Source organism: Tursiops truncatus, chromosome 4, assembly GCF_011762595.2.
Source record: "Tursiops truncatus isolate mTurTru1 chromosome 4, mTurTru1.mat.Y, whole genome shotgun sequence".
Classification (NCBI taxonomy): domain Eukaryota; kingdom Metazoa; phylum Chordata; class Mammalia; order Artiodactyla; family Delphinidae; genus Tursiops; species Tursiops truncatus.
The window spans coordinates 137,126,673-137,142,773 of NC_047037.1; the positions used below are offsets into that span (position 1 = coordinate 137,126,673).

The following is a 16,101-nucleotide window of genomic DNA, read 5'->3' on the forward strand; positions in this document are numbered from 1 at the left end:
AACTCATTAGAAATGCATGTTCCCAGGCCCTACTCTAGACCTACTGAATCAGAGACTCTGGAGCCCAGCCATCTGTATTTCAAGACTTCCACGTGATTCTGACACTCGCTGAAGTTGGGGAATTCATGTTATAGAGATGAGAGGCGAGGATTACAGACTCAAACAGACCTTGTGCTATATCAGTTTCCTTACCTGGAAGACAGGAATAATCATATTAACTCTCTCAGAATCTAAGTGAGAGTTAAATTAATATACGGCACCTTATGTAACATCTGGCACCGGATAAGCAATAAATCAAAGCTGTTTATTCTATAAGGGCTACTAACATGTAATGAGCAGGAACTTATTTTGCGATGTTTTGAACTGCATCATTAGGAGTGATGTTCTTGAGTTCGTTTTGAGGACAGAGGTGCCAAGTGGTTAGATAGGAGACAGATTTGCTTTGCCAACGAGTTCCTCTGTGTATTAACTTTATGAACATGTGTAAATTATCGAATCTCTCTAAGCTTAGTTTCCTCATTTAGAAAATCAAGAAAACTCTCTCTTCAGAAGGTAAAGAGAAGGATTAAATAAAATACTGTCTGTAATTGCACTGAAAAGGGCTAGTCCCTTTTAATGACATAATATTTAATTAATGACATAATCCCCTATGTGTTTGTCATCACAGATTATGAGGCCACCAGAACATTAACCAAGGGCTTCTTGCTCCACAGAAATAAGAGTGACAGAATCTGAGGCCCTTATATCTTGCCCTGAAAAGTTGTCTTGTCGTGATAAATTTAAGTACTGATTTAGAAGTAATTGAATGAGAAGAATTATTCACTTTTTCTCTGCTGTCCTTAGGGATCAGGCAAGTCTTTCTTCCCACTGAAATCCTGTGAGATTTGTATTTATTTTTCTATTCAGTGTTTAGCCATAAACTACCATTTGAGGTTTACCTTGAGGGATATTTCAAGACTTTACATGTTTTCTTTAAATACAGTTCCTTTTAGGTCAGATATTTAATCCAAAAATATGTAGTAAGAGCATCACCGCGGTCAGACTTTCACTAGGTTTTGCCTTAGTAACAAACAAGTCCAAGAATTCAACCAGGCAACAAGAGTTTTTTCTCACCTGGGTTACAAGTCAGCTTTGGTTCAGCTGTAGCTCAGCTCCAAGTGTCCTCCACCTCCTCTCTACCCCCCACTGCCATCCAGAGGAAGGAGCAGCCCAATCTGAGCCTCCCTGGAGAGCAGTGACAGAACCGTGTCATTCTTATGTCTCTGTTCAGGTGAGGCTTGAGTCACTGCAGCTCACAGGCCATTGGCCGAAGCAGTCACATGACCACATCTGACACAAAAGCGTGAAAACATACTTCCCTGCAGGGACAAACCCAGGGAAGGAATCTCATGGTTGGACCCCACAGAGAGGGGCAGATAGTAGGTGGAAGCAACAATCAGCCACGACAACCCAAAATGACCACGGCTCTACCAATGAGGTTCCAAGTTCATGTCTTCAAAATACAGGTCATTAGGACAGAGGAAACTAGATTGTGAATTTGCCATAACCTTCATTGGTGCTTCCCCTCAGAGCCTCTTGTTCCTCACAAAGAAGAATGTCCAACTCCACAGCCTCCCAAAAGCTGCCATTCCTTCCAGCCAACCTCAGTCCTCAATGGTCCGAGAGAAAACATGGGTTTGCAGAAGGAAAGAGTAATTTCCCCAGCAGATAAAACCAAGGGGCCACCCTTTGGAATCTGCCGAGAGTCAGCTTTGGCCACCTTGTTCTCTTTAATGAACATGTCCAGTTCTGAGGCCACCTGGGCAAAGCCATCTGTGTCCTCAGCTGACACTGATGAAGTCAAGAAGTGGATTCAGAACAGGGAGCCCAGCCATTGAAGCGAGTCCTAGGCTGCTTTGAAGAGCAGGTAGAAGGTGGCACGAGGCCAGTGCCAAAGGCCCCAGTGCATGTGTATGTGCGGCCACAGTCACAGGATCCAAAGAAAGGATAGCTAAGCCTCACTGAGTTTATTTTCCATTATTTTTAAACCTTTTGAGTTCAGTGAACCCCAACTAGATTCTTGTCAAGCACTTTTTTTCTACTTAATATTTAAACCCATGTACCCTTAAAGTGAAATTTCAGCCAGGTATTTCAGATTCATAGCAAAAAGAGAGACCATTAAAAGATTGTTTTGTCAAAAATATTTGACATCCAACAAAGCTTTAGAAGCAACTTTTCTTACAAACAGGGAGCTCTTTTGCCAGAGTTTTCAAGTCAAAGTCCCTCAGATTCTAATTTTAGTCTAGAAATCCAGAGTTATGGTTGGATTTGGATTTCATTCTTCCATGCCTCACCGCCCATTTGAAGGTATGTAGGATGACATCACTTGAGGCCTGGTTGAGAAATTCCAGGTTTAGGGAGCCACTGTCTCCCCATTTTTACATTATTTTTCCACAGGTGCATAGACTTTGTTAGCCCACCATGGAACACAGAAGTTTTTCCCAGCATGGGTGAACTGAAAACTTCCAAAATTTGACTCAACAGAGCTATACGTTTTTAGAAGGTCTCAGTTTCGTACTAACTAGGAGGGGGAAAAAAATCATTCTTAAAGCATATTTATTTTTTTCCCAGCCAAGCATCACATGAAAGTTAGCTGTATTATCACATTGTTGAGAACTAAATATCCTGTAAATACAGGTTGACTAGAAGAATGGTGGGTGAAAGTCTATTGTGGAAATGAGAGACTTGTCTGTGCTTAATTTTGGCTAATACATCTACTAGAATTATTTATATCATATATTAATATAATATGAATAATGTATCATAATATCTATGTGTTTACTGTAAATGTTATATAAGTTAAATAATATATAATTTCTACATATCCTATAACACATAATACTTATATGATATTTATATGATAAATATAAATAATGTGTTACAGTTTTGATCAGATTCTCCATATATTGCTTTTTAAAAAATTACTACTTAGCCTTGGGCCACTGGGTCATTGGCATTCATTTATCTGTAAGGATGGTGAAGATTCTGAAAAGTAATAAACGGATGTTCTCCACGTCTGCGTGCAATAGCGTTATTTCAGAAATGCTAAGGGCAAGTGGGGAATCGGAGATTTATCAAGGGGGGGAAGCCGTTAGGCTGCTGATATGATTCAACATCTATATCCCAGTGTGGTGGTTCTCAATGTGTGTTCCTGCAACAGCAGCATCACCTGGGAATTTTTAGACATGCTAATTCTTGGACTCCACCCTAAACCTACCGAGTCAGAAACTCCAAGCCTTCCAGATGGTTCCGATGCAGCTAAAGTCTGAGCACCCTTGTCAGAGTGGTTGAGAGTATAGATACAACAGCTTCACACACTGCCAGGTGGCAGCTGTTGAGAGCTTGGGTGAGTCACACAACCTCTCTGTGGCTCCATTTCTTCCTCATGGGGATGGTGTGAGGGTTAATTACATTCACACATGGAAAGCACCTAGAATAGTGGCTGGTACATGGCTCTAGCGCTATCTATTTATGATGATGATTATTGTTATTAGTGATCTGAAGCTTTTGTATTATTGTCACTTATCTGAATCTTTATTTTATTATTGTCATTTTATTATCTGGAGCTTTCCCACTTTGGACCATTTCTGGCTCTATCCTGACTCTGTGCTTGCTTAGTATTTGCATATGTATTTCTCCTAACTGGTCAGGGACTTTCTGTCCATTTACGGGTTGATTTCTCTCTGACAGGACAGCATCCTCCAGCTCGCAGTAATTAATTTCTTTGGTCTTCCATTCTTACCAGATCCCCTTTCTTGGATAGAATTCTTCCCCTTCCACCAGTGATGGTGATGGGAACTTCCTTTCCATTTTTTCCATTCTCATTGTTTTGTCCCCAGCACTGGAAGTGTGGTTCTTCATATAGATAAGTATCTTTTTCAATGTGGCTACTGTTTAGTTCTGTTTCCAAAATGTGTTTCTTTTCCCCTTTATCTCCAGAAAACAAATGCTACACAGCCTAAGCACTAAGTGACTTCATTCCATGTATATGTTACTGGCCTGAAATAGGAGAGTGTAATATTGACCTCTCCATTCAGTAGTTTCAAGGACTTCACTTCAGTAAAGATATCACCATTCTAAGAAATGCAATCCCAACCCACATGTTGGAATCATATGATGAAAACTGGAGAAATAAATACAGTTTCCAGAGACTATAGAAAACTACTAATGGTTCATATGGAACATTGTTTCTTTGCAGGACTAGGAGAGGGAAAATTAGAAGAGAATATCTTTTATTATTCTTTCCTTCCTTTACTTTTGGGAAATGACTATGGTCCCTTAATATTTTAGAAGTGAAACCAGGTAGATTGCAGAATCTAAGGGAAAAAACATCTAAAGCAGTAACATAAAATTATATGAAAGAAGAGTGTGCAATGAAGTAAATTGCATTAAGGAAGTCTGCTGAGGAATGAAATACTATAAATTAAGAGCATATAATAAAGTGTAAAAGATAAAGCATACAGGTAAAAATAAATGGGTGCAAAGAAGGAGATGCTGGATCTTAATAGAGCGATGATGTAGATGTCGTTTGCCAAACATACTGTGAACACACTGGGAGAATCCAATATATAAAAGGCTATACGGACTGATAATTGAGACTACCTAAATGATAAAAGAGTAATTATTGTAATTATTTACAATAATTAGTGGATCAGAAAAGAAGTGTGAAGTGTACTAAGCCTCTGTGTATAAGAGAGATAAAAATGTGGGGAGATATATATGTATAGTTTAGGAAGAAGTATTTCAGAAAAGTAGCATGCAAAAGAATCTAGTGGAGTTAGAACAGATTGCATGAAACTTTGGAGGTTTAAGAGGGATTTGTGTACTGATAAGAACTCCAGTCTAGCTTCCAAAAACTTTGGACCCCGTTCTTTCTGCTATGGGCCATCTATGTGAAGAAGACAAGTCACTGCAACCTCCCAGGTCTCCTGGTTTGAAAAACGTGTGTCAAATGCCTTGGTTTTGACATTCTTTTTGAATCTAATGTTCTATGACTCAACAGCAATAATGCATTTCCACAGGCGGTAAAAATATTCTAGACTCTTCCCTTCCAATTCTCACTGTTTACTTCCTCTGCACTTCCCCTTCCTGCCTCCCTGTTTGCTGGTCAGTTGATAGTGGGCTTCAGTGGGGGTGAGTTAACCCACCCTTTCCAGGGTGTTTTACTATTGAGCTCCCTCCAGAGGGTGGGAATTCTACAGTGAGGGCTGTGATTGGGGCTTCAATTTCATTCCTAAAACACTCCTTGAGCTTGGATCTATTCTGGGCACTATGCCAGATCACCAGGGGTTGGAAGGTGAATGCTGGGGCCCTAGCACTTGGGGGAATCAGTAAGGGTCAGTTTCACTGGGTCAGTTTCTTAGTAAACAGCTGTGAACTCCATGTGTCCCTCTTTCTTTCAGGAAGTAGAAGAATCCTATGGTAGCCAGGTGGGCGAAGGGGAGCAAGGACGATACACCTGCTTTGAAGAAGTCGCCATTTGACCTGCCGAGTGAGTGACCAGGTAGCACCCAGTTCTGAGGGCACAGGAATGTTGAGAGGGAGGGAGTGGGTATTTAACCTTTGAGTGCTCTCCACCAGCCGCTCTTTTCCACAGAGAGATGCTAATCCCAATACCCCCACCCCACCCAGAGACTCTAAGTTTTGTTCCCCCATATATGCCCCCCGTCCTCTGATAGCCATTGGTGTCACTGATTCCAACAACAGTTGTGCAAAAATGCAGCCCAAGAACTTTCAGCAGAAAGAGGGGAAAGATTCAGCTCATCGCGAGCCTGGCCCACTGCCCCTTTGAAACAGAGGTTAAAACAGAAGCTTCATGACACTGCCTTCATAGAAACAGGGCCAAGTTTCCCAGAATCTGGTGGAAGGCTGAGCTTGGAGCTTAGCGTGTGCTGCAGGACACTTCTGCATCATTCACACAAGAAAACTTAAGCTTCTGTTTTTATTTCAGTGGGTTGAATGGCATGTACTTTCCCCTACCAGTTTCTTTTTGTTTGTTGAAGTGCATGCAATTACTTGTCCATAAGCTGCATTTGTCTTGGCAAAGTGTTCTGAGCTTGACTACACATCTGGGCATGCCAGCAGGGCATTAACCTTTTCAAGCTTTCATTGTGGTCGCTTTCCTCTTGATTACTGAGAAGTGCTGCATAAAGGGTCTGATGAAGCCCCCGCTAAATTATATCCTGTACTTTACATCTAAATTGATACCCAAATAAATGGAATAGGCTTCAACAAGTAAAATAAATTCTGAATAACTTAGGGCCCTTCTTTGCAAAGAAAATGAAACGGTGACTCTCCTTTCTGAGGAAAAAAAAAAAAAACATTTCAAGGGTCAGTCAGTAAATGACACACTCTTAATAACATAACAGGAAAATTAAAAAGCCCAACAGATTTACTGCATCCTCAACAGGTGTTATCCTATAATGGATACAGTTTCAGATTCCTTGAAGGGATTTGCCCAAAGGATTACTTTAGAAACTTCTATTGAGATAACACTGCTCCAACAGCAGAGATTATTGCGTGAATCACAGACCACCCTATACCAGTTCCTTTTTAAAGGGAGAAATTTTTTTATTATTATTCTTAAAATGCCGATGAGGTGGAAAAAACATACCAACCAGGTAGAATTGCCCTATAATCACTCACATTATGTTTTTCAAGGAATGTAGGGGTAATTTATGTCAGTCGCCAGGCAGGTACTATAAGATGCTGTGTGACCTCATACCCAGCTTGTCCCTATCTGTAAACGGAAGGCAGAGCATTGCCCAGGGCTCAGTGTGGGAGCCTAGTGCTTCTTCTAGGTAAGTCTGTTCTGCTACAATGTTGGATGCCTGTACTTATTTACTTGTTCATTGGCTCTTTAAAATAGATTCCTATGCTGGTTCTACTTAGCTCAAAAGAAGTAAGGCCAAATTTTTGCACCATACCTAAATGTCACACCTAATATTCTATATTGATAACACTTTTCTGAGAATAACGAGCATATTGATCAAGCCGTTAATAAAGCTTAATTATTCACTCTATGTTTGTTTTTGGTTGTTTGATAACTTGCTCTTTTCCATTGTAATCAAGAACTAGGACAGGTCATGGATTCCCAATTATTCATTGGACTAGGGGGAAAATGAATTGCTACTACAGGGAATGTCATGCAAATGGTAGCTTTTTAAAAACGTTTATGAATACTACACACGGTTTTAAAATTTGTATTAACATTTCCCATTGCTGTATCAAGACGTATCTTATGGATGGTGCATTTTAATTATATCAGTACTGGCCCTATGCTCAGTCAACTTATTTTTAAATTTTCTATACTTGGAAATCCGTAAGAGCTGAATATACATAAATAATCATAATACTCCGTGGGGTGGATTCTTGTGAGTGTGATATCACAAAGAGAAGATTAGCATCATTTTTTTGAGTGTGAATCTCTGTTTTGGCACTTTATAGCCATTATCTCATTCAACTATCACAAGAACCCTGAGAAGTAGACTTTATTTCCATATTTTACATATTAGAGATTTGAGGTCCAGAAAGGTTAAATAGCTTAGCCCAGGTCTCACAGCAAATAAGTGGGAGAGGCAACATTTAACCCAGGCTTCCCTGTCTTCAGTCTGTGCTCTTCACTCCCTCCTACTGCCATCCTCAAGTACCCAGTGATTCATCTTGCCCTCAGAATTATCCTTTCTTATAAACGTCCATGTACATTCGTACTTATCTCACATGATTATCCTGTTTCTGTTTTCTGGGCATTCTACCTCATGTGACAACAATGGAACGTCTCTCTTTGTCATTTCCTTAGGTGGTCCCAAGGCCTGACCATGGAACGGATTAACATCAGTATGGCCAGGGCTACCCTGGTGAAGCACACGGCTGGAGCTGGCCTCAAGGCCAGCAGACCCCGAGTCATGTCCAAGAGTGGGCACAGCAACGTGAGAATCGACAAAGTGGATGGCATATACTTGCTCTACCTCCAAGACTTGTGGACCACCGTCATCGACATGAAGTGGAGATACAAGCTCACCCTGTTTGCTGCCACGTTCGTGATGACCTGGTTCCTTTTTGGTGTGATCTACTATGCCATTGCCTTCATTCATGGGGACTTAGAACCCAGGGAGCACACTTCAAATCACACCCCCTGCATCATGAAGGTGGACTCCCTCACGGGGGCATTTCTCTTTTCCCTGGAATCCCAGACAACCATCGGCTATGGAGTCCGTTCCATCACGGAGGAATGCCCTCATGCCATCTTCCTCTTGGTGGCACAGCTGGTCATCACCACCTTGATTGAGATCTTCATCACGGGCACCTTCCTGGCCAAAATTGCGAGACCCAAAAAGCGGGCAGAGACCATCAAGTTCAGCCACTGTGCCGTCATCACCAAGCAGAACGGGAAGCTGTGCTTGGTGATCCAGGTGGCCAACATGAGGAAGAGTCTCCTGATTCAGTGCCAGCTCTCGGGAAAGCTCCTCCAGACCCACGTCACCAAGGAGGGGGAGCGAATCCTCCTCAACCAGGCCACCGTCAAATTCCACGTGGACTCCTCTTCCGAGAGCCCCTTCCTCATCTTGCCCATGACATTCTACCACGTGCTGGATGAGACGAGCCCCCTGAGAGATCTCACCCCCCAAAACCTTAAGCAGAAGGAGTTTGAGCTGGTGGTTCTCCTGAACGCCACGGTGGAGTCCACCAGCGCTGTCTGCCAGAGCCGCACCTCTTACATCCCAGAGGAGATCTACTGGGGTTTTGAGTTTGTGCCTGTGGTTTCTCTCTCAAAAACCGGCAAGTACGTGGCTGATTTCAGTCAGTTCGAACAGATCCGGAAGAGCTCAGATTGCACCTTTTACTGCACGGATTCTGAGAAGCAGAAACTTGAGGAGAAGTACAGGCAGGAAGATCAGAGGGAAAGAGAGCTGAGAACGCTTTTGTTGCAACAGAGCAACGTCTGACGGCAGTGGTGTCGCCTCGACTTAACTCTGAGCTGCTTCCACATCTGAGCTCCCTTCAAACCCAGAGGTCACCGGGAAAACAAAAATGTGTGGACGCACTCTGAAAAACTGCACAGATGTACAGACCTGTTCCTTTGATCTGGTGTCTAAACAAGCATTCCACATCTGGGAGGGTTCCCTTTTTAAATGCTTTGTGTGATGCAAACTCCCCAAATTCAAATTTTCTAAAAGGGGGCTGCATTTCAAAGAACTTGGTGGAGGCTACTTGAAACAATCTGGATGGACGGATATTTCACAATGCTGGTATTGAAAGGAAATGCATTTCCATACAAGGATGTCAGCTATAATAAAATGTATTTATTCAATCCAAGTATCAAAAAGGAGATGGCCGAGAGCTGAAACGTGGTTCAGTACCCACTTATATCATTGCTCTAAAACACACTCATTTTTTTCAAGCAGAGAAAAAGGTATTTATAATGAAGGCTATCTGGTAATACATAAAAAGGGGCAAAGGGACTCTGTACTCACAAAATATGATAATTCTGTTTTTACCTTTTTCGGTGAATGTAATTGTACAGAGTGAAATTGATCAAATCAGGAATGCATCGTTGTGAATACATGTATAGATGGAGCTGATGTGATTGTTCACACTAATTTGTTTTGGTTGGAATGTACTAGCCCCTTTCTATTCAAAATGGGTTCACAGACCAGCAGTATCAACAGCATCCAGGAGCTTATTAGTAATTTCGCTCCAGCTGGACTTAGAGAATCCAAGGCTGTATCTTAACAGGACCCACAAGTCATTCACGTAAAAATGAAAGTTTTAAAACTTCACTCTGGACAATGTTTTCGAAGTAACTTTCTGAAGCCAGGGGACTCTGTGGGTCCTACATCCCCCGTTCTTTATTATGGACACATATTCCTTTCAGTGATTTCATTCCTTATTAAAATACCTTGTCCGCAAAGGAACTGCCACAGGTATTTCAAGAACAGAATAAGACTGTTGAGAATAATGACTGTCTCTCTCAAGCTAAGTGCATGCTTGTTGATTACAGTGAACACAAAAGAAACATTCAGCTCCATAACAATCGGAAATGTGCTCCTATATTGAAGTCCAGTCCGTGAGGTTGGATGGGACTCCGAAGAACAGGTGGAGCTGAGGATAAGGAATTCAAACACAGACGATTCCTTGAAGCAGGAACAAAATTTGATACTCTGAAAACATGTAAAGGATGCCCTCAGTATTGAAACAAATCTCATACAACTCAGTGTTACACAGGTAACGTCTGGATTTTGGCAGAATTTAGAGCGTTTATTTGGGGCAGAGAATAAATGGGCTAGGATTGGCTAAATGTGCAAAAGGTGAATTCTCATTTCATTCAAACCAGGACAGATTTGTACATTCACTCAAGAAGAATGTGACTTTGAGTGTGTAGACACGGCATGGATGTACACACGAGCCCACATATATGGATACACTGACCTGACCTGCGAGCGCGCACACCGCATGCACGCACACACACAGAGGCGTGCTCGTCCTGGCTCTTCCATCACAACTGTGGAAATTATCCACGAAGACATTTGTGATTAAGAGAGCAAGTCCTGGGCAAGTGTGCTCGTGTATATTTTGTTCTATAAGAATGGGAACACTGGGGCAAGTAATCTGGATTCAGATTATCTGTGAAATGGTGTCATATCATGATGTTCCCACATTTCAAGTCTTCTTCCATTAAACAGAAAATGTGGCTAAAACCTCTGACCCAGAACTGAACCTTTAATGCAGCTGTAAAAATCATGGGGTTAAAAGTTTAAAATACAGGGCTTCCCTGGTGGCGCAGTGGTTGAGAGTCCGCCTGCCGATGCAGGGGACACGGGTTCGTGCCCCGGTCCGGGAGGATCCCACATGCTGCGGAGCGGCTGGGCCCGTGAGCCATGGCCTCTGAGCCTGCGCGTCCGGAGCCTGTGCTCCGCAACGGGAGAGGCCACAACAGTGAGAGGCCCGCGTACCGCCAAAAAAAAAAAGTTTAAAATACAATCTCCGTGCACAGGAAGTTATTGTCTTCAATTTTTCAGGAAGTTTTTTTCTTTTTCTGTTGATCATTTTATGGCAGGTTGTTTTAGATCTTCATTCTCTTTTTAAAAAATCACATTAGGACTTCCTTGGTGGCGCAGTTGTTAAGAACCCACCTGCCAATGCAGGGCACATGGGTTCGAGCCCTAGTCCGGGAAGATCACACATGCTGTGGAGAAACAAAGCCACAACTACTGAGCCTGGGCTCTAGAGTCCGCACGCCTAGAGCCCATGCTACACAACAAAGTGAAGCCACCGCAATGAGAAGCCCATGCACTGCAGAGAAGAGTAGCCCCTGCTCACCGCAACTAGAGAAGGTCCATGTGCAGCAACGAAGACCCAACACAGCCAAAATATAATTAATTAATTAATTTTTAAAAATCACATTAATGTAGTTAGATATTAGTCGTTTTAATTATTAAACCTTTTTTAATTGTATAATGTGGTAACATTGACAGGAAAATAATGCCCTGGTATGTTTACAGTTTTTCTCTTGCACTACGTTTCTTACGTTTTTTCACAGTATTTACATCAGTGCTAATTTGAATGTGATCAAAATTAAGAATCTTGCATACTTCTATTGTATATGGTACAATGATGTAACATAAGATTGAGAAATCTTACTGTATGTTCATTTTGCATACCTATTTCAGCCAAATTTGGAAGACTCAATCATCTGATCTATTGCACTACACACAAAATAAATATGTAGCGTCTTAAAATCCAATACTTGTACAAGTCAATAAATCATATTATAACAAAATATTCCATAAATAGCTCTAAAGTTGCTTCTGGTTTGAAACTTAGCATTTTCTAGGCACACGTACTTATTATTACTCTGTACAAAATCCTCTCGTGTTAACATGCTAACAAAAGGATTCAGGCAAAATTGTTTGATTACATCTGGGCATGAATCTGACTGAAACAGATTCATGCTCAACACCCAACTAACAATTGTCAAGCTAACGGAGGATTTTGACCCAAAAATCTTTTTTGCATTTTGACATATTTCCAATGCATGAGGCCTTCTCAGTGCAGCCATTCAAAAATGTCATGTTCCATCTGAGAAACCACAACGTAACAAGCAGCAAATCAGTGTAATCGGCAAATCATGTCTTATTTAAGTGATAAAATACATTGTACTGACATGGCACCCGGTAGCCAATGGCCCCAGACAGCATAGCAGAGATTCACTCATTGATCCTCACGACAAGCCATCTTTGTTTCTCTTTCCCACTTAACAGGAAATTACGGCCCAGAGATGAGATTCCAGAAACCTAAAATTAGAGGTTAAAAGTAAAAAGTGCCATGAATGAGTGGGTCAGGTATTTAGATGCATTTAAACAACTATTTTGTCTGATTTTTCTTTGAATTAAATTTTCAGTTTTAATTGACTGATTTCAATCCCATCAAAATGTAAATTGACAGATTAAAAAAAAAAAGGGACACTTCTACTGCAATATGCTTCTTTCTCCCTTGCTTGGATCCTCTGTACTCAGACATCATCTGGAGAAAGAAGAAAAGAGAAAAGAAAAACAAGGAAGTCACGAGGCCTTTGCACTGGTAGCTTAGTAAAGGGCCACCTCATCTTCGGGCTTGGTTCTGTATTTGGTCTCTGTGGTCAAACGGTCAGACATCCAACCATGTGGCATAACAAAGACTTCCAGCCTCTCAATCTTGGCTTTCATTCTTGCTAGACTTTTACTGTTAAATATTAGAAATAACTAGTTTTGAATGCAGGTTATTTTATAATCGCTTTCTGGGATGGGATTTTTTTTCAAATGAAAGATATTAGCATTTCAAGTCTTGATTTCCAAGTTCTATAGTGTACACTCAAATTTCAGCATTGGACTCTGCATAGGTCCAAGGTGCCCTTAATTTTCTTCCCCTGGGAAGACTTACCCCTGAAGGTCTAAACTTAACATTTCACTCCTAATTGACTAACTACACACGTTTTGCCTTTTGTGGATTTCAGTTTATCTGTAATCAGGATGAGCTGCCAACCAATCCTTGGGTCTCTGGGTAGCAATGAGCAGTTTCTGCTCTCAGAGTGAGGTAACGTATGAGCAGAGTTTGAGTCTCCAGAGTATAAATTTGTAATGAAATGGTATAATTAGAATTCAACTGGAATTTTAAAGAATAAAGGAGCTGCTTAATTTCTTGAGGTATTACTATTTGTTGGTAGACTTTTTTATTGTCGTTGTGTCATTTTGATTTTTTTTTAAGAAATCTGAAACAAAGTCTTTGTCTTCAAAGTAAGAAAGGCAGGGAGAAACATGTAAAAATAAAAGCTAATAGGTGATCAACTAGACTTCCACATAAAAAGACTTCTACCAGTGGAAAAGAACTTCATTGCAGGGGAAATATGGGTCATTCAGTCTCACATTACAACAGACTGTGTTATCATATCCTTCTGGCTTCCCAGGGGTAGCAATTTTCCTAGCCTTTAAGAAACACTGATGTATTAAGCCCCACTTTTTCCCAAAGTTTTTCTACTAGATATTTACTGAAAAAAAAAAACATGAGTCAGAAATAAAGCTCCAGTTATGTCACTTCATCTTCATCTTCTGTCAGTTCTCCTGTTAGACTCAATTTTCTTTTCAACTTGACATGTCCTTGGTTGATTATTCTTCATCTTTGCCATCCATTCTAGCAAGTCAAATAAGTCTGTGGGTTAAAAATAATCAATCAATCCAAATTAGTAATTTGTGGACATTTAGATGCCTAAAAACTGAGGATAGGAACTTTTATCTTTCAGTTAGTATGTTGCTCGTATGTAAAAATAGAAGACCAAGAAAAACCTGTTGGGGCTTCCCTGGCGGTGCAGTGGTTGAGAATCTGCCTGCTAATGCAGGGGACATGGGTTCGAGCCCTGGTCTGGGAGGATCCCACATGCCGCGGAGCAACTAGGCCCGTGAGCCACAACTACTGAGCCTGCGCGTCTGGAGCCTGTGCTCCGCAACAAGAGAGGCCACCATAGTGAGAGGTCCGGGCATCGCGATGAAGAGTGGCCCCTGCTTGCCACAACTAGAGAAAGCCCTTGCACAGAAACGATGATGCAGCACAGCAAAAATTAATTAATTAATTAATAAACTCCTACCCCCCAACATCTTAAAAAAAAAAAGAAAGAAAAGAAAAACCTGTTGATTTGAGTGGATAGTTAATTCCTAATAAAATTACAAGAATTGATTATGGAAGTCGAAGCACATAATTGGCATATGAGTATAAATGCCAAAGATGTCATATATGTAGATAAAGGACATATATATAGTAAAAGTAAATTTCAGCCAAACACAGGGGACTTTGGTAGATTCCATGCACATCCTTTGAGCCTGTCACAGAAGAGCCAGGAACAATGGGCTCTAACTCTTCCTCCACGTGATGTACAGGAGCCCTGACTCCCAACCTCTGTTGGAGAATCAGGCTGATGGCTTTGTATTCCTAACCAGCACGGGATGAGCAAAACCAAAGATGAAGGCATCAACCTAAAAGCCCATCACCAAGTGTTTTGTTTAGCAGCTCCAGCCTTATGATGTACTTAACTGTGATCTTATCTTCACTCAAGGCCAAATCTTATCTAGTATCCAGGCCTTCGCAACAACTTAAGATATCCAATTTCACCCCTCAAAAATATTAAAGTTAGAGGTAGAACCTACTCAAAAGTAGACTCCAAGGGAGCTACTACAATTGATTACATAGTACCCATTCTCAAAAAACATCAGAAGTTGTTGATTCCGAGCTAAGAAATATGACCTCTTAGCTTATTATTCCTATGATTGTTATTATTGCCAATGCCCTTAATATTGCTGAAAAAGTAAAGAACTTCCAAGAACGTGATTGGAGAGGAATTCAAAGGAATGATTTTTTTTTTTCATTTACTATAATGTAACCATGTTCTTCCATCTGCAATCAAATCTTAAGAGTAAGGACGTTGTATTAAATCACATCATTACAGGAAGTATGACTGTATCAGGGACTTTTTACAAAAACAAACTTCCAGATCATGAGAGGAAGCTGTGTTTGTGTGCTGACACAAAGTATTCAACAGCAGTCAGGAGGGGAAGGCAGGATGACAGCCAACTTGGATCTATTTTTGAAGAATCATTTCTGTAGGGTATCATAGCATTGTAAGTTATGAAAAAGAATGCTTTGGTAAACAGTCATCTCCATTTCAAAAGGACCCACTCCAAAATACCACTTAGTGAAATTCACGGGAATGTTATGAAGATGGAAATCCCAAATGACATGAGATTTTACAAGCAAACAGTTCTACTTTTCGTAAATACTGGCAGACTGCATTTACCAAAATCTCCATCATGCCTTGCTCTCTTGCTATATATAGCACTCCATCTGATCACTACACCATGCCGCAAGAGGCGTGTCCTTGTTTTCCTCTGATTTTTAAACTAGTCTTAGGCTTAAATTTACCATAGCATAGTAGTGACTCCTGTTTCTCAAGGTTGAGCTACTACTTGGTGCATGTTAGAAATCTCAAACTAACTGAGGTGTGTGTACTTGGTCACTACTGAACCCAATCATGCTATGACCAATCAGCTTTAAATAGGTCCTTTTATGTTCTATGAATTCATTCCGCTATTTGTCAAACCATTTCTTGTTTCATATGTATCTCCATCACCCTTTTTTTTATATATATATGGAATCATTCTCATCTGTGAAACAATAGCAAATACAATAAAACTACTTTTATAGTCTTGAGTTTCTTCTCATTTCACTGGAAGAGTAATGATGTTACAGCTGGTGCTCTGATGGGCAGGGAATTACTAGTTTCTTAGAGACCTCAGAGATAAACTCATTTGACACAGCCTCTTCCAATGATGGTAACTACAATAATTTGGGGACGACTAGGTCCTTGTTGAGATGGTATTTTCTACCAATGTCTAAAGGAATGTATTTTGTTTCTTTTCTAATCAAAGAAATGAAATTCCCGCTTCTTCTCTTTCTTGTGCCGTGATGCTCTACTTGCTCATTTTATTTTAGTCAATGATTAACGATCAAGTTAACAGTTTAACAGCATCCTTTCAGCAC

At 40.8% G+C, this 16,101-nt stretch overlaps 1 protein-coding gene across 9 annotated transcripts in view; it reads left to right on the plus strand.

The window, feature by feature from the left end:
• KCNJ15 (potassium inwardly rectifying channel subfamily J member 15) overlaps positions 1-15,771 on the plus strand; it is a 55,526-nt gene extending 39,755 nt beyond the window's left edge. For 5 of the 9 annotated variants that reach the window (XM_073804504.1, XM_019923178.3, XM_019923179.3 and 2 more), the window contains 2 exons: positions 5,442-5,542; positions 7,838-15,771. In XM_073804504.1, the coding sequence (XP_073660605.1) occupies positions 7,857-8,984 (1,128 nt within the window). In that variant the 5' untranslated portion in view covers positions 5,442-5,542; positions 7,838-7,856 and the 3' untranslated portion in view covers positions 8,985-15,771. Of the gene's footprint in view, positions 1-2,971; positions 5,336-5,441; positions 5,543-7,837 lie in introns of those variants that run through there. The other 4 variants (XM_073804506.1, XM_073804503.1, XM_073804507.1 and 1 more) reach the window with 3 other exon arrangements.
• Positions 15,772-16,101: the final 330 nt, after the last annotated feature.